General features: G+C 38.6%; 1 protein-coding gene and 1 pseudogene across 2 annotated transcripts in view; both read left to right on the top strand.

The window, feature by feature from the left end:
- Positions 1-23,545, top strand: part of LOC111140645 (SPG11, spatacsin vesicle trafficking associated) — an 84,846-nt gene that overhangs the window by 19,052 nt on the left and 42,249 nt on the right. For both annotated transcript variants that reach the window (XM_022492845.1, XM_022492844.1), the window contains exons 8-19: positions 1,644-1,776; positions 7,463-7,618; positions 8,035-8,210; positions 10,193-10,369; positions 11,207-11,278; positions 11,569-11,696; positions 12,019-12,194; positions 12,908-13,121; positions 16,738-16,941; positions 18,445-18,551; positions 21,201-21,346; positions 22,354-22,515. In XM_022492845.1, the coding sequence (XP_022348553.1) occupies positions 1,644-1,776; positions 7,463-7,618; positions 8,035-8,210; positions 10,193-10,369; positions 11,207-11,278; positions 11,569-11,696; positions 12,019-12,194; positions 12,908-13,121; positions 16,738-16,941; positions 18,445-18,551; positions 21,201-21,346; positions 22,354-22,515 (1,851 nt within the window). The remainder of the gene's footprint in view (positions 1-1,643; positions 1,777-7,462; positions 7,619-8,034; positions 8,211-10,192; positions 10,370-11,206; positions 11,279-11,568; positions 11,697-12,018; positions 12,195-12,907; positions 13,122-16,737; positions 16,942-18,444; positions 18,552-21,200; positions 21,347-22,353; positions 22,516-23,545) is intronic.
- On the top strand, positions 3,529-4,999 carry LOC111159003 (annotated as a pseudogene).

Raw genomic sequence — 23,545 nt, 5'->3', positions numbered from 1 at the left:
TTTATGTGAGAGAGAGAGAAAGAGAGCATAAACAGGGGGAGAGGCAGAAGGAGAAGCAGACTTCTCCCTGAGCAGGGAGCCTGACTTTGGACTCTGGGGGGCTTGATCCCAGGACCCAGAGATCTCATATGACCTGAGCCAAAGGCAGCTGCTTAACCAACTGAACCACCCAGGTGCCCTGGTCATTGTTTTTAAATATGTTATTTTGAGAATTTTCAAATTTACAGAAAAATTGCAAAAAATAGTAAAATGAATATCCAGTTACCCTTCACCATTCACCAGCTGTTAACATTTTGCCACATGTCTTGACTGTGTATTTTATATTTTTGCCAAACTATTTAAAAGTTACTTCATAACTCTTTACTTTGGCATATACTTCTAAGAACAAGAATATTCACTTATTTAATCATACACAATTCGGTTTTACCTCCTACCACCCAGAGCAAAGGCAGTTTTTTTATGGTCTCCCTTTGGGGGCAGTTTTTCCAGTTTATCCGTTTTGGACAGTGTCACCTTGTGTGGACCCTAGGTTTATCCTCTCTTCCTCCATGTATAACTTCCACCAGTACCTCTCACCTCAGCCTGCCTGGTCTGTTAACCCACAGAACTTCAAAGTGTGGTCCCCAGACTAACAGCGTCACCATCACCATCACCTGGAGATTTATTAGAAATGCAGATTTTTAAGTCCTACCCCAAATTTACTGAATCAGGAACTCTTGGGGGCTGGGCTTAGCAATTTACATTTAAACAAATGCTCCAGATAATTCTTAGGCACAGGGCTTTAGGGTAGGAGTGGTAAACTTTCTCTGTAAAGAGCCAGATAGTTAAGTATTGTAGGGTTTGCTGGTAGGTTTCTATTGCAATTACTTATATATGCCATTGCAGTCATTGGCAATATGGAAATGAATGGGGAAATGGGTGTGGCTGTGTTCCCATAAAACTTTATTTACAAAAACAGGCGAGGGCTGTGTTGATGGGCCTTAGTTTTCCAACCCCTGCTTTAGGCCATCAGAAAGATGCAGAATCTCTCAGGTAGCAGTTGGTTTTAGAGCCGTTACTTTTCTGGATTTGTCTTTGTTCTCATTTTTATCCTGGGAGGATTTTTTGTTTCCAGCATTTAAAGATTGTGTGTGTGTGTGTGTGTGTGTGTGTGTGTGTGTGTGTGTCTGTGTGAGAGAGAGAGAGAGAGAGAATATCAATTTTTAAGTGCGCTGTATGGAAAGCTTCCTCAAGATGCCTAGTCAGAAATGGGAATCTGTTTTTAGCCTGCCTTTTCAGTGAACTTTATATCCTACTGCTTTAACATTTTAATTTAAATGGACTCTAACTTACCTAAAATGATGGTCCCCAAGTACCTAGCTTTGAGTCGTATTAGAATTACAGATGGTAGAATTGGAAGTGTTTTCTATTCTAACTTACTGTTTCTACTGAAGCAGAAATTGGTGTTCAGTAAAGTTGGATACTTGCCCCCCATTGCATAATCATTGTCAGAATCCTCACCAGAACCAGGGTACTGCCGCAAGATAGGTAGCCTTGTGTCTCTTGCAGTCTCGGTGCATTACATTCTAAAGTTAAAAAAGTAAAAAATCTGTATCCCCAATTTTTTCATATTGTAATTTTTTTCTGATTTTCTCCTGTTTCAGGCTGGAATAGAAAATCGTCAACTGGACACAGTAGATTTCTTTTTGAAGAGCAAAGAAAATCTTTTGAATCCATCCTCAAAATCTTCTGTACCTGGTCAGCTTGATGACTTCCCATCTTATTTGTATTTAAGAAGTAAGTAGAAAGAGCTTCTACATTTGCATTTATCATTTTATCTTTTTGGTGATTTTCATATTGTTGTGCTTTCTGATGACTGACAGACTTGCTGAAACTCGATGACATTTTTATACTTTGTGGAATCTTGAGTGAGTTGTAAGAATTTGTAAATGTTCTCATTCTAAGTGGAGTGTTTATTGTTCATATCCTTTCCTGTCCTTTGTATTTTTAGTATGAAAGGAAGAGATGACCTTCTAAATTCAAGAGAATTTTGTTCAAAGGAGAATAAAATTCATTTGCAAAATTGCCCACTCTTGCAACTATCTGAGATATTTAGTGACGGGGGAGTTATGGATTGAGACTTCTTTTAAGAATTTTTAGCCTAGGGGCACCTGGGTAGCTCAGTCGATTAAATGTCTGCCTTCAGCTCAGGTTCCTGGGATCGAGTCTCATGTTGGGCTCCCTGCTCAGCAGGAAGCTTGCTTCTCCCTCCACCTGCTACTCCCCCTACTTGTGCTCTCTCTGTCTCTCTTTCTCTCTCTGTCAAATAAATAAAATCTTCAAAAAAATTTTTCCACCTAGGGGCGCTTGGGTGGCTCAGTGGGTTAAAGCCTCTGCTTTTGGCTCAGGTCATGATCCTAGGGTCCTGGGATCGAGCCCTGCATTGGGCTCTCTGCTCAGCAGGAGGCCTGCTTCTCTTCCCCTCTCTCTCTGCCTGCCTCTCTGCCTGAACAAATAAAATCTTTAAAAAAAAAAAAAAAAAAAAAAATTCCGCCTAACTCTTCAGCTTTTTTGCTACATTACCAACACTTCTTTTCAAGATTTGGCTTTCCTATTTAATAAACTGGAAACCTAGTTTTTATTCTTGGACCAGGAAGCCATGTGTCTCCTTGCTTTAGAGGGATAGGGAAATAAAGTATGTTTTTACTTATACATACAGTTTTATTATCTGCTTTTTTTTTTCACTTGATGATATATTATAGATCTCTCTCTTGTTAATACACTGTTTATTTGTGGTAGCGTAGAATCTCACTGTATGGCTATACCATAGCACCTAACCTTACTCCTGTTAGACATTTAGATCGATTCCAACTTTTACTATTGTTTGTGCTATAAATTGTGTGTGTTTGTATAATTTCACATATGTACAATTACTGGGATAAATGTGTAGATGTGAAATTCTAGGTCAAAGAGACATACAATTTACTTTTTTTTTTTCCTTAAGATTTTATTTATTTGAGAGCACATGAGCTGGGGAGTGTGGGAGCGGGAAAGAATCTAAGCACACTCTGTGCTGAGCATGGAGCCTGACTCCGGGCTCGATCTCACAACCCTGAGGGCATGACCTGAGCCAAAACCAACTGAGTCACCCATATGTCTCATGATTTACATTCTTAAAGGCTTTAATAATTTGTTCTCCAGAAAAGTTTTATCAGCTGGTACTCTAATTCCATGGAGAAAATGACAACCTCCTTTTTTTCAACAATGTAGTGTTCTCACTCTGTGGATTAGAAATTTTCTTTTTTAAGAACATTCTCTTTCATTCTGGTATACAGTTTTGTCTTTTTACTCTTACATTGCTAACTTTTTTTTTTTTTTTAGTGCTCCAAATTTTTTTTTTTTTTAAATGTCTGCTTGAATTTAGAAAAAAGCTTGCTTTGTGGTAAGTGGGATTCCATTAACAGTTGTATGGTTATTATTCACTTCTGTTTGTCAGTGATTTCTCTTCATTCTTTTCTCATCGGCACTGCTTTGGCCTGAAGGGTGAGGATGAGTCTGGAAATCAGAGTGGAAATGGCTTAGCAGCTCTATTGGGGTCAAACCCACATTTCCCACCATTCTTATGGGATTCTGGAGGTGGAGTGAGTGCTGAGAGAAATGGAAATCCCATTATTAGGGCTTGCAGCTGGCAAATGGAGTTTTCAGGAACCAACGTTTCTTGCTTTCACCTCCATGTTTAAGAGGATGGTTTTGGAATCAGGCTGAAGTTCAAATTTTGACTCTGCCATTTACTTTCCAGATTAGCTTGGACAAGTTATGTTATTCCCTCTTAACCTCAGTTTCTTCATCTGTGGAAAGGGGACTACAATAGTACCTCTCAGGGGTGTTGAAATAATAAATGAGAGAGCATTTATAAGACACCAAGTCCAATACTTAAGATCTAGCATAGGGGGTCAGCAAAATGGTTGTTACTACTGATATCTGTAAATAACGACCAATAGTAAGTAGAATCACTAACGTTTGCAGGTAAGACTTCATTAAAGTTTTGTCAGTTTTTTGAGAATAAGATATTGGTTCTTGTTTTATGCTTAAAAATATTGCAACATATCAGAGCAGCCCAAGATCGCCAAGTTCGAGGATCGAGTGTCAGATGAGGAGAAGGTACGCGTGGCCGCTAAATTCATCACTCGTGCGCCCTCAGGGGAATTTAATGAAGTGTTCAACAATGTCTGGCTACTACTTAATAATGATAGTCTCCTCAGGGAAGGGGCAGCATTTGCATTTGCCCAGTATAACATGGATCAGTTTACACCTATGAAGATCAGGTCTTAATTAGAGAACACAGTGTCCTAAGTAATAGCAGATTTTTAGATCCAAGAAACAAAATTTCCTTTAAGTTTGATCACTTACAGAAAGAGGCAGGTGGCCCAGAGAACGCTGATAGAGGTCTGAAGTCTTGGAGAGAATCTCATGACAGTACTTTAAAGGCCTGTGTGAAAGATCATTATTCTAATGGCTTCTGTACTGTTTATGCCAGAGCTATAGATGGGCAACAGACCATCATTGCATGTATTGAAAACCACCAGTTTTAGCCAAAAATTTCTGGAATGGTTGTGGGAGATCAGAGTGGAAGTTCACTGCCACACCACCTACAGCTTGGATGGTGTGAGTAATTAAGATTCAGGTTCACCAATACGAAGATGGCAGTGTTCTGTTGGTTAGTTGTAAAGATGTGCAGGATTCAGTAACTGTTTCCAGTGAAGTCCAAACTACCAAGGAGTTTATTAAGGTCATAGAGCATGCAGAAAATGAATACCAGCCAGCATTTAGTGAAAACTATCAAACAACATCATACCCCACATTCAAGACCTTGTGCCAGCAGCTTCCAGTTCCTCACACCAGAATTGACTGGAATAAGATACTCAGCTACAAGATGGCCAGAGCAATGCAGAATGCTTTAAAGCCAACTGTAGAATTCTTTGGTATGTGGGTAGAAAAGAGTCAATATGTGGTCATATGATAAATAAATTACTTCTAAACAAGAGTGACATTTTGATTAAAAAAATAGTTCAAGAGGCAGCTGGCTGACTCAGTTGGTAGAGCATGCGACTCTTGGTCTTGCGGTTGTGAGTTCGAGCCCCACGTTGGCTGTAAAGACTACTTAAAAATTAAAAAATATATACTTTTTTTTTTTTAAAGATTTTATTAATTTATTTGACAGACAGAGATCAGAAGTAGGCAGAGAGGCAGGCAGAGAGAGCAGGCTCTCTGCTGAGCATAGAGCCCGATGCGGGGCTCGATCCCAGGACCCTGAGATCATGACCTGAGTCGAAGGCAGGGGCTTTAACCCACTGAGCCACCCAGGCGCCCCCAAAATATATACTTTTTAAGATTTTTTAAACAAATCTCAATAGAGGGACGTCTGGGTGACTCAATCGTTAAGCGTATGCCTTCGGCTCAGGTCATGATCCCAGGGTCCTGGGATCAAGCCCTGCATTGGGCTCCTTGTTCAGCGGGGAATCTGCTTCTCCCTCTCCAGCTCCCCCTGCTTATGTTCCCTCTCTCACTGTCTCTGTCTGTCAAAATAAATAAAATCTTCAAAAAAAATCTTTTTTTAAAGATTTTATTTATTTATTTGACAGAGAGAGATAACAAGTAGGCAGAGAAGCAGGCAGAGAGAGAGAGGGAAGCAGGCTCCCTGCTGAGCAGAGAGCCTGATGCGGGACTCCATCCCAGGACCCTGAGATCATGACCTGAGCTGAAGGCAGAGGCTTAACCCACTGAGCCACCCAGGCGCCCCCCCCAAAAAAAAAATCTTAAGAGAAAGCATGAGCATGAACAGGAGGTAGGGGCAGAGAGAGGTGGAGGAGCAGACTCCCCATTGAGCAGGGAGCCAGACGTGGGGCTTGATTGCGGGACCCCGAGATCATGACAGGAACAGAAGGCAGACACTTAACTGAATGAGCTACCCAGGTGCCCCCTGCCCTGAAATTTTTTTAAGTGTATTTTGCTAGAGCTTTCAATGTTAACAGGTTTTCTAGCCTTATGGAATACTGTTGAACCTATAACATCGTCTTGATTCTTTTGTGTTCTCTGCCTTGTAATTTTCTATTTTCACTATATCTACTAGTAAAATTTTTAACAAATTCTGCCACATTTAATGATGGTGAAAGAGATCTATCCTGGAGTCATTTTATTGTTTAGAAAATTTTCCTAACCATGAAGTCCTCTTACTGATAGAGACAGGTAATATGCTCAGTACTTTTCTACCCCTGTCCTTCAAAGCACTTCTGGTATTTGGGTGGTTTTTACTGATCCACCAATAGCGAAAGAAGCTACACTACAAACTAGCTGAATGGAAGACACATTCATCCTTCTCCCTCTGACTGCTTTGATGATCATTTATTGCATCTCATAACTGTAATTTTCAAAAGTTTGGATTGGGCTTTTCAGGTCCTTTTATGGGAGCAAAGGAAGTTTTCTGGAAATTCCATTTTAGCCAGCTTCTCTGCAGAAGTTGTTTTTAAATACAAAGACTTGAATGGCATACCATGCGCTTGAACGGATTTGCTTGTTTCTCTTCCCTCGTTGTCTCCTTCCTATCTAGTACCATTATAGTTATAGACATCTTCATTTTTAGAAAAGTTTTACCCATTTATTATTATTTTTATTATGTAAGAACTGTTAATATACTAGGGACATAGTGTAGTGTAAAACTTGAAAAATGCAGATGTTGAAGGAATGTTGGTATCTTGTGTTTTAATACTTTGTGGCAGGATTGTACTACAAGCGGATGAATCAAATATGTAAATCACAAACAAAAACTAAAAAGCAACATGAAAAGGATACATTCCAGGCAGGATCTTTCTCTTATAACCTGTTATTTAAGGGAATACTAGTGATTTGTTCTAAATGGGATATAAAACTTGTTCCAAATACTCTTCCTCAGTCCTGCCTGCCAAGAACTTAAATGTACCTGTGAGACAGCAGACCTTCCCACGTATATCGTCAGGTATATGTGTGATCTCAGAATACACAAGTGACATAGGTATGAAATGACAACTGGTAATGGTGGCTTCATTTGCACTGTTTATACTTTGGTGACCAGGCCTTAAGGGAAGGTCAGTTTTTAAAAAACTAAGTAGTGTCTTCCTCCCGATCTCCAAATGCATGTCAGAAAAGAAGGGTGTTTGTACTTCAGCTTTGTTTTTGCTCAGTAATACAGTTAAGCAGATTTGCTTCCAAGTGACCGGTTGAGCTGTGTAAGCGTTTTTATTTCAAATAAAATATACTTATACGGTGTGTGTCATTCATACCAACCTAGCCTCTCCATCAGGTAGTCCAAAGGAAATATACTGGTTTTGTTCTTTAAAAAAAAAGAAAGAAAGAAAAAAAAAAATTGTTTTCCTAACCATGGTATTTTTGGATATGTTTTTTTAGGAGTATACTGATGTTCATATTAATTTCTTTGATTCTTTCTCAGATGTGGAAAAGCTGATACCAGCATTGGATTTACTTTGCTCAGCAATTAGAGAAAGTGATTCTGAAACCCAAAGCAAACACTTTTCAGAACAGTTGCTTAATCTTACACTGTCTTTTCTTAACAAACAAATAAAGGAGCTTTTTGTTCACAGTGAAGGTAAGAATAGTACCAAAGAGGGGTGCAAGCGCCCTATTCCTGTGTCAGGACAGAGACACAAGTGGTCCTGGTGCATGAGAGAGCATGAGCTAGTAGAGCGCTGATTACTAAAGCTGAGAAAAGTCAGTGTAGAATTGAGTGAGTAACATGGGTTCTAGGACTGGAGAAGTTGACAGAAAGGATTAATCATTGTGAAAAGGGGTATATTAAAATACAGAGCTAATTGTAAATAGGAAAAAGCTCAGATTTTTTTGTCTGAAATTTGAAAACACTGAGTTTAGATTTTGGCATTTTCTAGAATTATAATCCTAACAGCATATGGTTTATTTCTTCTCTCTTGTTCTTGCTCTCCATGTGTATGTATACATACATAAATTTTTGTATATATGAAATTGGCAAATTGGTGTTTTCCATAGAACTAGATGAACATCTACAAAAAGGAGTGAACATTTTGACCAGCTACATTAATGAACTTCGAACCTTCATGATAAAGTTTCCTTGGAAGATAATAGATACAGTAGATGAATATGATGTCAATGAAAATGTTCCCAAAGTAAGAGAGAGCAGTATGTGGGAGAAACTCAGCATTGAGGTAAATATGAGCAATTTTCACTTCTTCTATTTGCCAGATTTAGAGGATATGAGAAAACAGAATTTAGAATCTTAGACTTGTGATTCAGAATCTTTGGCAAGGGTTTAGGTTTTACCAATTTGGGGACCTCTGGACATGACTTCAGATTTATGTCTACACCTTCATTTATTTAGAACACAGGTTCCCTCTTAATGCCAGGTCTGCCCACTTAGATCTGGTGACAGGCACCCACCCCCAAACCCGTGTGAGGTGGCATACTCTTAACACTTCCTCAGTGGTTGGGGCCTGGCACTTTGGACTTAAGCATTCTGCCTGACCTGTGGATAAATTGCTGCTGATGGCTTGATCTTAGGAAACTTTGATTTTATGCCATTACGTCTTGGAAGAATACTCAATTTGAGTTCTCAGATTCTAGATGCCTTAGATTAAGATGTCTTGCCAGTTGAATTTTCTGTGCTCACCTGCTTACTTTTCTTTTTATAATAGAAGTCAGTACAGCCAAACCTTGTTGCCCTCTTTGTGACTGGGGTCTAGAAGAATCCCTCCACCCACATGGAGAGTATTGGCTTTAGAAAGACAAAGACCAAAAACAAAATAGCTTAACCCAGATAATAAGACTCAGTCGGGAGCAAAAGGGATAAGATTGACCTACTGGCAGGTTCTCAGAACCACTGGTCTTGAGGTGGGAGAATGGGGAAGTACCTGGTGTGACTATGTTTTCTGTATCTTTCATTCTCGAGCCAAAAAATTTACTTAATTTTCCCTCTGCTTTTTTTGGCTTCTCTTTTCCAGTCTCCTTTGCAGGTTTCACTTCCTGTTTTCCCTTTTAATGTGCTTCAAGGTTCCGTCCATGGTCCTCTGGTCGTTTTTACTCAAAATAATGGATTTTTAGTTTTTGGGAGGTGTCGTGGTCTGCTTTGATGAAAGCTGTGGACTCTGTCTCCAAAAACATGCTTGGGAATGTGTTCATGTACACATACATACAGTTTTGCACATGGCCTCATGGGATTTATGGACCCCTCAAAAGCCCCAGGTTCAGAATGCCCCTTTTCTGTTCTGTCTTAAGTATAGGTCTTTATTTCTTCTTACTAGTGTATAACCTTCTAATGCCTTACTGTCTTGAGCTTGAATCCCTTTCAGTCCATTCTCCACATTGCTGCCTGAATATTCTTCCTAAAATACATATATCTGATTGTATCACCTTTTGCTTTTAAGATCCTTCAGTGTCTCCACATAAGTTTTAGGATAAAATCCGCCTCCCATGTATAATGCCCTGCATGATGGAACCTCTCCTTTTCTTTTAGGTCTCATCTGCTACTCTGTCCAGCTTTTATCTCCAGTTAAATTGAGTAATTTGGAGGTTCCTAAAGACTGATACTGTTTCTTGCCTTTATGTCTTTGTACATAGTCCCTCTTTTTTTTTAAGATTTTATTTATTTGAGAGTGAATGCCGTGTGAGCACAATCAGGGAAGAAGGGTAGGAGGAGAGGACCAGACTCCCCACAGAGCAGGGAGCCCAGGACCCTAAGATAATAACCTGAGCCAAAGGCAGATGCCCAACTGACTGAGCCATCCAGGCACCCCCATAGTCTCTCTTTTTGGAACACTTACATATTTAATATTTGCTTTTTTTAAACTTCACCTATTAGTCTTCTCTACTAGGAAGCCTCTTCTTTTTTGTTACTCCTTTTATTTAGATGCGCCTCTTCTGGGTCCTCCTGTCTAGCACCTTGGGATACCTGTATCATTGCCTGTGTCATACAGGACTATACTCAATACTTTATTTGTACATTTTCCACTAGTCTAAAAGCAGGGTCTGTGTTTTGGTCAGCTTCGTCTCCCCTGTGCAAAGCCCCAAATCTAGCAGCAGATTTTCAATTAAAGTCCATTAGGTGCTCAATAAATATGTAAGTCCCATGTTATCATCATAATAAGGAAATGAAAAGGAACTTAAAAGGCAGATGTTTTCCTCCTTTGCCTAGGAAGTTATTGCCAGTGCTGTTTTAGACAACAAAATACCAGAGGCACAGACTTTCTTCAGGATTAACAATCATTCTGCTCAAAGACTTGAGGAGCTGATTAGAATAGGCCTAAATTTGGTCTTTGACAATTTGAAAAGGAACAATATAAAGGAAGCCTCTGAACTTTTGAAGAACATGGTGAGTTGCACAATCTGTTTATCTGATCTTAAAGTCTAATGTAAGAAAAGATCTCTATATTTAATATAATTTCTTATTGATAGAAAATTTGATTTTTATTCATAGTTATGTTACAAACTAAGAAATTTATATAGCTTGTATGGGAAGTAATAATAGAAATGTTCTTCAGTACTGAGAACTTTTTTGAAGAGATTCTTTTTTATTGGGAGTTCCATCATTTGTCTCTGTTACACTTGGCACTTTGGTTGAAGGAAACCATGCTTCACGTGTCAGAGTATGCCCAGGACCTCATTTTACAGGGGACATTCTGTTGTTCGTGTGACCCCTTATATCTACATTTGAACTTTCTAATGGCTTATACCTCTGCTTTGTGCCCTGTGGTTTTACTTCATTTGAGAAGGGGAAGGCCAGAGGTAGCCCTCCTGGAACTAAGCTGAGGACCTGGCTCTAATCTGCATGGTTGGGGTCTTGCCCATGGTAACTTTCTAGAGGCACAGAGGAGTGAAACTGTGTGAGGGTTGTGATTTGCATTGACTTTTGTTTTCAGGTGAAGCATTATAGCAGATAGCTGTAGTTTTGGTCATATGGTAGCCTGGCATCACTTTAAATTTTTCTGTGCTGCCTTTGTTCTGGCAAAATGGATAAGGACTTTAGGGATAGGCAGTATATATGTATGATAAATACAGAGAATGAATGTTCACAAGAGCAGAAGAGCTGTAGAATTCTAATAGGATACATGTCTATAATAGAGTACTTCTTTATCCAGCATTTATTTATGTTTAAAATAACCCTGTTACAAAATGTGAAGGCTTTCAAAATTTTCTGTGTTTACTATAGGGCTTTGATGTAAAAGACCAGTTGCTCAAGATATGCTTCTATACAACTGATACAAATATACGGGACTTTCTGGTAGGTAAAGGTGAGGCTATGTAATTTACATCTTCTAGTAAACCTTGGTGAAACTCCAAAATGAATTATTTTAATATTCAACTACTATCTAGTAAGAGATAAAGTATGAGAACTCCTTTGTAACTTTTAATGATTGTTTTGCATTTGTGGTAAAAGGTGATTTGTGTGAATTTACGTATACCCCAACAATTTCAAAATACAATTCTTAAATGGCATTTAATCTCATGACATTTGTTTTGCAATTGTGCTTGACTTTTGTGAGGTCACTGGTTAATTATTTTTTATTCAAGGTTGAAATTTTAAAAGAAAAAAATCATTTTTCTGAAAATGAAAAAAGAACTATAGACTTCGTGCATCAAGTTGAGAAGTTTTATTCAGGACAATTCCAAGAAAATGTGCAGATCCAGTCCTTTGCCAGGTAGTCTCATTAGCCCACTTTTGATAATATGGAAAAAATACCTTAGACCGTGTTTAGCTTATAATTGTTAGTGAGCACAGATTTTTTTTAATGTGGAACTGAACTTACATTCTCTATGAAGATAGAACTTGTATCATCCAGAGAGGACTCAGGAATTTCCTGTCTTTCCATTTGTGTATAATCACATATATATTTTTAAGATAATATATACAAAAATGAGAGTATTGAGTTATGTGTTCACTAAGAGTAGAAGTTCGTGAACAGATAAAAAGGAATGATGCTTTTCCCTCCAAAATTAAAAACATTTATATCACTGTTGTAGGTATTGGATAAAGGAACAGGATTTTTTCAAGCATAAATCTGTTTTGGACTCACTCCTGAAATATGATCCTAAAGATAAATTTAACAAACAGGACCATAGAGTTGTGTTAAATTGGGCTCGGTGGTGGAATCAACTAACCCAAGAATCCATCCTTCTCCCCAGGATAAGTCCAGAAGGCAAGTGCAAAAGAACCTAAAATCTAACATACTGAACGAGGATTAAATTGGTATTTGAATAGTTTCATGAGTCTCCATCTTAAACCTATGGAGGAAACATAGTTGCTTTAAAATGCAAGTCATTGCATTAAGACCTCTTTCTTATCTAAAGATTTTTGTAAGGGATTTATAATGTGATACTGGAAAAGAAAAGCCATATGGTTCAGTGAATTGAGATTTCAAGGCTAAGAATTCTCTTCCCAGCCTCAAAGTGACATCTTTGTTTCTCCAAAGAGTCTTCATGTTTCTTGGGTAAACCAAGGATCTATATCACACCAGGGCTCTGGGGAACAAACAGTGGTAATTCATAGAAGGTTAAATTCATGTTTACTATTACAGCCAAGGTTTTTATTTATATTAAGGAAAAGAAAAGGGAAGAAGAGGCCTGAAATGATAACTGAAATACACAGCTGATTTCCAAGTTTCATTTAACCACTGTAATAATGAGAACATCATTTAGCTCTTCTTTCCACTGAAGTATTGATTATGAATTGAGCACTAAAGAGGAAAATATTAAAAGAAGCAGAGGGCCTGAATAATTCATATGTTATATAAATATTTGTTCAGTTAATTAGTGTTGACTTTCATGTCAATAATCATAATTCATTGCTATTTTAAAATACATTATTTTTTTAATTTTATTCTTTTTTTAAAGTATTTTATTCTTAATGCAGAATACAAATCATATTCTCCCGAAGCCCTCTGGAGCTATCTCACAGCTCGCCATGACTGGTCAAGCATTATCTTGTGGATTGGAGAATTTCAGACTCAGAACAGTTGTGCTTTGCTTGAGAAAAACAGATGGCCCCTTCTGACTGTTGATGTTATCGATCAGCATACTTGCTGCAGCAGCTACATGAGGAATGAAATTTTAGATCAGCTGGCCAGGTATTGTCACTGTGGGGATGAATACAAGAAAGGGCAATAAAAATAATGGTGTAATTTTTGCTCTGAAATGGCATAAATCTAATGCAATGTCGTTTCATAGTATTCAGAACTGTAAGGCTGTTATCTATTGAGGTTTTAAAATCACAGGCATTTAATATCATGTGATAGTGAATAGGCTCTCAAATTGTAGATGAAGGTTTTCCCTAAATCATTAAATGTGCTTTGGTGGGGCGCTTGGGTGGCTTAGTCGGTTCAGTGTCTGCCTTTGGCTCAGGTCATGAACCCAGGGTCCTGGGATCGAGCCCCCACAATGGGGCTCCTTGCTCAGCAGGATGCCTGCTTCTCCCTTTGCTTACAGCTCCCCCTGCTTGTGCTCGCTCTCTCTCTCTCTCTCTCTCTGACAAATGAATAAATGAAATCTTAAAAATATATGTGTTGGGGCGCCTGGGTGGCTCAGTGGGTTAAAGCCTCTGCCTTCAGCTCAGGTCATGATCCCAGGGTTCTGGGATCGAGCCCCATATGGGGCTCACTGCTCCGCGGGGAGCCTACTTCCTCCTCTCTCTCTGCCTGCCTCTCTGCCTACTTGTGATCTCTCTCTGTCAAATAAATAAATAAAATCTTTAAAAAATATATATATATATATATATATATGTGCTTTGGTGTAGAAATGGTCAGCTGTTAGTGCGGCGACGAGGACCAAGTGGCAAGAGCTAAGATGAGGATACCTTAGTGTCCAGTAATGTCTGCCACTCTTCTTCCAGCTGTCCCTGTACCTATATGCTGCATGGGGTTTGAACCAAAGAGAACTGCTCAGTTCAGGAATTGGTGAGGGGAAGTAGCTCTTGAAGTGATGAGTGGAGAGTTTACAATTTTAATTCATTGCTAAAAATAATTCTGCTAAATTGAACCGTGTGAACTTGCCATTTGTGTGGGTCAAAAATGCTTATCAACAAATCTCATATGGCTAAACCTAATTTGTCTTCCTAAGCAAAAAAATAATACAAGGAGATAATAACATATATGTTAATTTTTTAAGTTTCATAAAGTTATTCCTCATGTATTTATTTTATTATATATTTATACTTACTGGGGAAGCATAGCTATATTGTTCTCTCCAGCTTGAAGATGGGAGAGGGAGATGTAGGGAGGAGCTTTGCCCAAGCCAGTTACTTACAGACTTAAGTTCTTTACCACTGACTTTCTATTCACTGTTCTGTCCATTGCACTTAGTCCTCTTCTTGTTTACCAGAAGTAAAATTGCGTATAAATTGCATACTTGTCAAATATATAGCTTAGAATTTGATTGCTTAAAAATCTAGTATATGTATGACTTAACATGAGTTATGACATTAATGAATTATTGAGATCTACGGTAACAAATTAAAGGGAAAAAATCCCTGATAGGTACAGAAAAGCATTTGATAAAACTCAGCATCAATTTATAATAAAAGCTACGTATTAGCAAACTAAGAGTAGACACATTTCCTTAACTTGAAAGGGGTATCTAAAAAAATCTCCTAGCTAACATTATGCTTGATGGTGAAACATCACAAACATTCTCTTTAGATTTGGAGCAAGACAGGCCTACCATTGACTCTTCCCAAGTTGATCTTTAGATATAATACAATTTCAGTAAAATTCCCAGCAGGTTTTCTGTGCATTTTAACAGGCTGATTGAAAGTATTTATATGAAAATGCAGAGTCAAGAATAGTACTGAAAAAGGACTTGCCCTACCAGTTATAAAAGCTTATTCTAAGGCTATAGCAATAAGTATTAGTTCAGGCATAGGCAGACCGTAGAACAGAATAGTGAGCATAGAAACAAACTTGTGTGTTCACTCCATGTTCACTTGGTGTATGTTTGTTCACTTTATATATGACAAAGGTGGCACTGCACAGTGAGCAAAGAACAGTCTTTTCGACAAAGGGGGCTGGGATAACTAGATTGCTATGGTGGGGGAATTAAATTGGACTTTCTGGCATCTATCATGAATACAATCAATTCCAAGTAGATTTCAAAACCTAAATGACAAATGTAAAACTATAAATCTTTTAGAAGATGTAGAAGAATATCTTCTTGGCTCTGGGAATAGGGTATGCTTTCTAAATGCCTAGAGGGGTAAAGAAAGAGAATAGTTACTGAGACCTAGAGAGTTGCCCGGCAGGAGTTGTGTCCCCTAGAGGAGAATGTCAGCCAACCTGCAGTTAGCCAGCAAGGAGGGAGCCAAGGTATCCCCATCCTCTCTCTTTTTTCTGAATCTTAACATCTGACAGTGGTTTCCCATAGGGTGAACCAAAATGGAAGCCTGAGGACACTGGAGTCTTCTGTCCAGGTGATCCTCTGGGGATATAGAGCAGGAGAAGAGTAGAGCTTGGATCTGGAGGGGAAAGATATCAGGGCACATACGCATTTCACAAAAGAGGAAACACAGATGGTCAATAAATACATGAAAAGATGCTCTTCCTCACCTGTAGTCGTGAAAATGTAAATTTAGTTTACCAAAAATTGAGGAGCTCCTGCAGTGCCCATCAAAGATAGTAGACAAATTGTAGTATAATCATTCAGTGGAATATTATAAACAATAAAAGGGAACACACTGTAGTCAGAGGTATCAACATGGATAAATCACACAATGTTGAATAGAAGAAATAAAACTAAGAACAATATATCTAGAATATACCATTTATATATAAAGTTTAAAGTAGGCAAAACCCAACCATATGTTATTTGGGGTTACATATATGAGTGGTAAAACTATGAATAAAAGTAGGGAATGGTTATTACAAAGTTAGGATAGTGTTTACCTCGGGGGGGTAGCAAAGGATGTGTAGTGGGGGAGGAATACACTAAGGGCTTCCAGGTAAATATTCTGTTATCTAGGTGATGGTTACATAGTGTTTCTTTAAATGCCACATCCTGTATGTTCTGTACTCCTTTGTCTGGTATATACACCTAATAGTAAATTTATAAAAAGTGATAATTCAAATGCAAATTTCTATTCTTGTTTAATAGTTGGTCTAGTTAAATTATTCTGCTTTAGTTTTTTTAAATGATTTTGTTAAGGTATTTTGGAAATTCTCAGTGGTTAAAGCCTCTAGCTTCAAGAGCTAACCACCGTTGCCACAGTGGATCGTACAGTTCCAGTTAAAACCACAAAAAAATGGAAATAATTGGAAGGGGAGGTGAACCATGAGAGACTATGGACTCTGAAAAACAACTGAGGGTTTTGAAGGGGCGGGGAGTGGGAGATTGGGGGATCCAGGTGGTGGGTATTGGAGAGGGCACGGATTGCATGGAGCACTGGGTGTGGTGCAAAAATAATGAATACTGTTATGCTGAAAAAATAAAAAATTTAAAAAAAAAAAGAAAAAAATCAGGTTTTTGAAATATTTAAGATAACCCTAGATTGTTAGTACTGCCTTTAAATGTGAAAATGGTGCACAAACGTTCATCAGAAACTAGCAAAATATAGTCAGAGCATCATTACAGAGTGAGGCTCGGCAGTCTTAGTTTGTCTACCCTGATCTGTGAGTGGTTGAGACTCCAGCCGCGGGAGTGGTTCGGCGGGCTCTGCGTCTGGCAGCTTCGTAACCTGCCATCTCTGAATCCCAGCAGGAATGGGATTTTTCTTGAATCTGAATTAGAAGACTTTGAACTCTTGCTGCTAAGACTGACCCGCATTGGGGGTGTGATGCAAGATGCTGTCCCCGTTCCGAACTACAGAGCCCAAGAAGGCTGGGATTTCCATTCTCACTTCATTCTCTATTGTTTGGAACACGGTCTGCAGTATCTTCTCTATGTGTATCTGGACTGTTACAAGTGAGTACTGAGAACTGACTCGTCTTTGAGCAGGTCTTCACGTTTCCTCTTTCCGTACTACTTCTGAATGTGACTTTTAGGAAAAGACTATACATTCACTTGAAGAATGCTGGTGTTTTGCTGTACATCCCCCCCTTGCCCCGGCCAGCTGCAGCTCTTGGTACCTTAGTTCAATGCTGCGTTCAGTTAAATGCTTATCATGTGGTTTTTGGTGATGTTAATCCTGTATCATCTCTGTTAACCCTTTAAATATCTAGAGAGAATAAATGGAAAGAAATGCTATAGAAGTTTAAGAGAGGAAAATTCTGAACATTAACTTGGAGTTCTTTGATACCTTCATTCTCAGACAAATGAATATTAAACAACTTTGAGTACATAACCACTACAAGATGTGTTAGATATGCTCTACAGTTTATATTTAGATAGATGAATATACATCAGTACATACCTGCCAAGATCAACCTACAGAAGTCATATGTGGCCCCTGTGAATTACTGTTGGGCTAGTAGTACAAACTGTAGTCTCTAATATATGAGTATACGGTGATCTTGGCACTAGGCTAAGTGCTTTATGTGCATTAATTCCTCTAATATTCACAAAAGTCCTGTGAGGTGGTTACTCCCATCTCCATTCCACAGGTGAGGGAACTAGTGTTGAGAGAGACTATGTGCCTTCCTTGAGGTGCACAGTACTAGAAATAGCACAGCCAGATTTAATTCTACTTAGGTTTCATTCCAGAGCCCACACTTAATGTGCTAATGAGAACATTTTTATTTTTATTTTGTGTATTAAAGACTAGGAATTCCAACAGATGATGTTTTTCTGGTTCATACCATTGAGGCTTACTTAGACACAGAAATTTTTTTCTCCAAAGCTACTGGCAAGAGAAGATGTAAAAGTCATATATTCAGAGGATGTATTTTGAGACTGAATTCCTCAGTCCTAGCTTCTCTGCAGTGTGTTAAACTTTTCAAAAACCTCTGAAGTTTGAAAATGCTAAAGAGTTTTTGATGTTTATAAACAAAATACAATAGGGGGGGCGCCTGGGTGGCTCAGTCAGTTAAGCGTCTGCTTTTGCCTCAGGTCATGATCTCAGGGTCCTGGCATCCAGCCCCAAATCAGGCTCTCTGCTCAGTGAGGAGTCTGCTTCTCACTCTGCTGCTCCCCTCACTCATGCCCTCTCTCTCTCTCTCTCTCAAATAAATTTTAGAAAATACGATAAAATATAAAGTATCTGAAAGGACAAGGTATCTGTTAATCTTACAAGGTTGGTAAAATTTCATCATGGAAGTAAACACATAAATAAAATTATCTGCCTCTAAATTTTTCTCTATTTCCAGATCATAAGGAATATATAAAGCACAACACAAAGAGTATATAATGTTGTATTTACTTTTAATTCCAAAGTTCCTTTTATAATGCTCATTATCATCTGAGCAAACATGGTTATAATTGCCTTAACCTGTATGTTAACCAGAATTTGTTTTTTTGTTTTATATACAGACTTAGTCCTTCAAATTGTCCCTTTTTGGAAAAAAAAGAATTACATGAAGCTTACCCTTGGTTTGAATTTTTAGTTCAGTGTCGACAAGTCTCCAGTAATTTAACAGGTATGGTGTACTGTATTATAATACAAAAATTTCTTTGGCTAGGGGCACCTGGGTGGCACAGTCAGTTAAGCATCGGACTCTTGGTTTTGGCTCAGGGACTAGAGGTTAAGCCCCCCATTAGGCTCTGCGCTCAGCACTGAACCTGCTTGAGATTCTCACTTCCTCTTCCTCTGCCCCTCTCACTCATGCTCTCTTTCTCTTTTTTTAAAATAAATCAATAAATCTTTTTATTTTTAATTTTTTTTTTCTAAATAACAGGTCTTTTGAATGGCATTTAATTTGTGAGGTCTAAATAAATCACTTGGCTGTAGACAAATATCTGACCATATAACCTAGGCTCAAGTTTTATTTAAGAAGCAGAAGACTGGGGCACCTGGGTGGCTCAGTGGGTTAAAGGCTCTGCCTTCCGCTCGGGTCACGATCTCAGAATCCTGGGATCGAGTCCTACATCGGGCTCTCTGCTCGGCAGGGAGCCTGCTTCCCCCTCTCTCTTTGCCTGCCTCTTTGCCTACTTGTGATCTCTGCCTGTCATATAAATAAATAAAATCTTTAAAAAAAAAAAAAAAGCAGAAGACCAAGAATGTTCCCTTCTCACCAGCCAAGAAAAGCCCAGAGGGTGTGTGTGTGTGTGTGTGTGTATATGTGTGTGTGTGTGTGTGTGTGTGTGTGTGTGTGTGTGTGTGTGTTCGTTCCCCTCCCCCTCGGCCTCATGCTCTGTTGTCTTTGGACATCTCTCATCTTACCAGTTTATCACAGGCTAAATTCCTGCTTGCTGGTAGACAGACACCGTTTTTTGTGAAAAAGCGATCAGTCTGCCAGGTGCCCTGAATCCTTTAGTAAGTAACTCCATATGGAAGAAAAAAAAAAAATCCATGGTGTAGGGACGCCTGGGTGGCTCAGTTGATTAAGCAGCTGCCTTCGGCTCAGGTCATGATCCTAGCGTCCTGGGATCGAGTCCCACATCGGGCTCCTTGCTCGTCAGGGAGCCTGCTTCTCCCTCTGCCTCTGCCTGCCATTCTGTCTGCCTGTGCTCGCTCGCTCTCCCTCTCTGACAAATAAATAAAATCTAAAAAAAAAAAAAAATAATAATCCATGGTGTATGTGGGATTGTTGTGTCTTCCGTAGTAGAGCTCCTGAAGGAGAGTTTTGCTCCAGTTAGAATCAGAAAAACCCTGTGACACGCCCACTTGAGGAATTAGCTGGTATTATTCCAGAGATTCTCTCCAGAAAAGGGGTGGGCGGAGCCACTACACCCGCAAGAAATATCAGCCAATCTTTTTACAGAATTCCTGGTTTTTTCCCCAGGAAAAGAATTTTTTCATAATGTGGATTGGGTTCTTTTGTTTTTTTTTTTTTTTAATGCTGATTATAAAATAACACATGTTCATTGTAAAGAAAAGTTGGAAGCCATGAAAACTATCTAGAATATAAAACTCCACAGGCAGCTAGCCGAGGTAGATTAATCATCCACAGGCAACTCCTGATATATTTTAATGTATTTTGTTCTGGGTATTTTTCTCTATACTTTTTTTTAGCCTGGTCTACATTATATTTCATTCATCCAACAAGTATTTGTTAAGCTCCCACATTGTGACAGTCTCTAAGTACTGGGGATACTCTAAGTATTTATATATTGCTTTTTTCATACAGTAATTACAAGAATTTTCCTGTGTTCTTAGAGACTATTTTATGTCTGCATAATATTTCATCATATAGATGTACTGTTAACTAATGTTCTCTCATTTGACACTGAGGCTATTCTGTTTTTTTCTAACATGAAAAATAGTCTTGTATATATTTAAACAAAGAACTTTTGTCTTTGTTTCAGATTATTTCCTTAGTATGGAGAGATTCCTGGGTACGAAATTACTGGATCAAAGGTTATACACATTTTGAAGGTTCTTGCTATAAGGCCAGATTGCTTTCCAGGAGAATTAGAGCATTTTAAGTCCCAGCTTCTTCTTTTTTTTTTTTTTTTTAAAGATTTTATGTATTTATTTGACAGACAGAGATCACAAGTAGGCAGAGAGGCAGGTAGAGAGAGGGGAAGGGAAGCAGGCTCCCCGCTGAGCAGAGAGCCCGACGTGGGGCTCGATCCCAGGACCCCGGGATCATGACCCGAGCCGAAGGCAGAGGCTTTAACCCACTGAGCCACCCAGGCGCCCCGAGGATGTTAATTTTTAAAAAATCATTGCAATATGGAATATACAGCATCTAAATATTATTTTATTTTGCATTTCTCTGTTGCTGATGAACTACATATTTTTATGTGTCAAACATTTATATTTCCTCCTTTGTAAATGGTTATTTGTCTACTTTTCTGTTAGAGTCAGGATTTTGGGCATTGATTTGTATGAGCTCTTTGCTGAAGAGTTAATCCTTAGGCTCTCATTTGCTGTTAATTTGTTGTTAAAATTTACCCCCTAGTTCATTACTACCTGTCAGTTTTCTTCTGTTTGTCTGTTTCAACACTTGTCTCAATTGTCTGAATAGAAGTTTTTATGTCAACAAGCCTCCCCCCACCCCCGTGATGTTTTCCTGTTGCTTTTCATCTTAGAAAGTCCCTCTTAGATAGAGTTAAACATCTTTTTCCTCAGAACTCAGTAATTCTTTCTCTTAAGGAGAAAAACCTACTCTCTTGTTTTTCAGATCCCAAACTGATCTTCCATGCTAGCCTTGCAAATGCTCAAATACTGATTCCCAGCAACCAGGCCAGTATAAGCAGTATGCTATTGGAAGGACATACTCTCCTGGCCCTTGCTACCACAATGTATGCCCCTGGGGGTGTCAGCCAGGTATGGATAGCACTTTTACCAATTATGGTAAAATAAGACTGATTTTAAATTTAGTGGAAATATCTATGGCTCTTTTAGACTCCTTTGATATTCAAATACAACCAGTTACATAAATATTTCATTTTATTAAAGAGCATAAAACAAGGATGAGTTTTAAATTTTGCATTATATTCTCTTAAGTTGGAAGGAAACTAATCTGCTGTCTAGAGATTTTTTTTTTCCCTTTGTTTTATAAACTTCAGGTTTGTTTTCAGGATAGAATCAGGATCTGATTGCTCCTGGGAGTAACTATACTTTAGATGTGTGGCTTGGGAATTATTCTGTACTATTTGTACTCTCAGGCAAAAAGGAAATCACATTTTTTAGCTGTCCGTATGAATTCTTCTGAGGGACCCAGTGGAAACTTGCCCATCTCTGCTTTTTTGAAAGTACACAGAACACCTCATTACGGGGAACTGAAGAATTCAGTTTAATATCTAATCTCTAAAAGCTTCTTACTGATAATAGCTTAATATAATACCACCTCTTCCAGATTATATTTTGTATATTTTAATTCATGTGGTTATCTCTACCTCTCTTTTTAATCACTTATAAGAAATTAGTCATAGAATAACTTGAGAGCTGACGGAGAAGGACCTAGGTAGGAGTCATCTAGTCTAGTAGTTTTTCTCCTTTAAGAACATTTACTTGCTATTTAAATATTTTAGTAACAGAGGCTTTTTTCAAACAATATTTTCACATGTAGTTTGAAAACCACTGTCTAGTTGAACTTCCTAATTTTATAGATGAGGAAACTGAGGCCTGCTGTTAAATATCTGGCCCAAGGTCACCAGCTAGTTTTTCTTAGAAACTTAACTAAAACTATTGGCTTCTAACTCCTTGACCAATGTCTTTTTCACTACCATGTAGTTTTTCAAGCTAATCTTATTTCACTCTTGTGAAGAAAAGACAAATTTGGAGAAGAGAAGAACTTTACACTGTATCATGTGATCTGTCTTTCTATTTAGGTTGTTCAGAATGATGAAAATGAGACCTGTTTGAAGAAAGTAGATCCCCAGTTACTGAAGATGGCATTAACTCCTTACCCCAAGCTAAAAACTGCTCTCTTCCCACAGTACATCACCTCTAATGTTCTGCCACCTGATATTACACTTTACCACCTTATTCAGGTACAGTATTTAGGAATATCAGTCAGGATTCAGCTAGGAAAACCGAAACCCACTCTGGGTCTCTCATGTGGAGGACATTGAACATAGATAGTTACTTACACAGTCATAGCAGGATGGGGAATCCAAGCATGTGATGGTGAGACAAGTCAAAAACTGACAGGGAGGCCGCCGACACCCCTAAAGCTGCAAGAACGGTGCAAGAAAATAGTATCATCAGAACCCAGAAGCTGGACCTGGCTCTTTCTGAGAACTAAACTCACAGTCAGGCTGCCTAATGGGAGCTGGAAACAAACATACAGGGTGGGCCTGGAACCTGGAGAAGATAGCCCCGAAAACAAAGGAGGAGGAAAATACTCTGGTTTCTCCCCTCTTCCCACCTTTAATCTCCCATGTTGTCTCTCTTGGCTGAACCTGTCTGGTAGCCAAAGGGCAGATGAGCTTGGGAAACGCAATTCTCTGCAGAAGGAGAGAAAGGCAGGAATGGATCTGAGAGCAGACGGACAGTTTGGCCAGCATGCCTGTCTGCCACTTCCTTCTACTACTGATAAATTCTCTCTCCTCAGTGAATAGGGCTATTTGTTTATTTAAATCAGTACTTCTTAGCCTCTTTTAGGACAGAGATCTCTTTAAGAATGTAAGCGAGTTAGGAGTTTCTTCCCAGAAAAATAGCACATATGTGTATAAATTTGCTTCTACTTCAGAGGAGTTCAGATTCCCTGAAACCTATTCAGATCCTCCATGATGAACACATTCTTTTGTTCATTTCTTACTTCAGAGGGCTTTTGCTTCTTTCCTCTGGGTGCACATATTCCCACAGTATCCTTAATTCAACATAAATTCTATAATCTATAAAGGTACAAAATCTCTCTAATGTGAGCAGTCCTTAATTTATAGAGTAGTCCTACTCAAAAATGTCCCTGGATGACTGCCAGTCCATGAATTGCTTGTTGCTGGTATGTGAGGACATTAGGATCTTGCGCTATTCTATAAATCTGTGTCATTAAGTACACTTTTCAGTTAAGCAGACTTT

Source organism: Enhydra lutris, unplaced genomic scaffold (assembly GCF_002288905.1).
Source record: "Enhydra lutris kenyoni isolate GAN:26980312 unplaced genomic scaffold, ASM228890v2 scaffoldscaffold4, whole genome shotgun sequence".
Lineage (NCBI taxonomy): Eukaryota > Metazoa > Chordata > Mammalia > Carnivora > Mustelidae > Enhydra > Enhydra lutris.
Note: the sequence above shows the minus strand (reverse complement) of the source record. Positions and strands in the feature narration are given on the sequence as shown.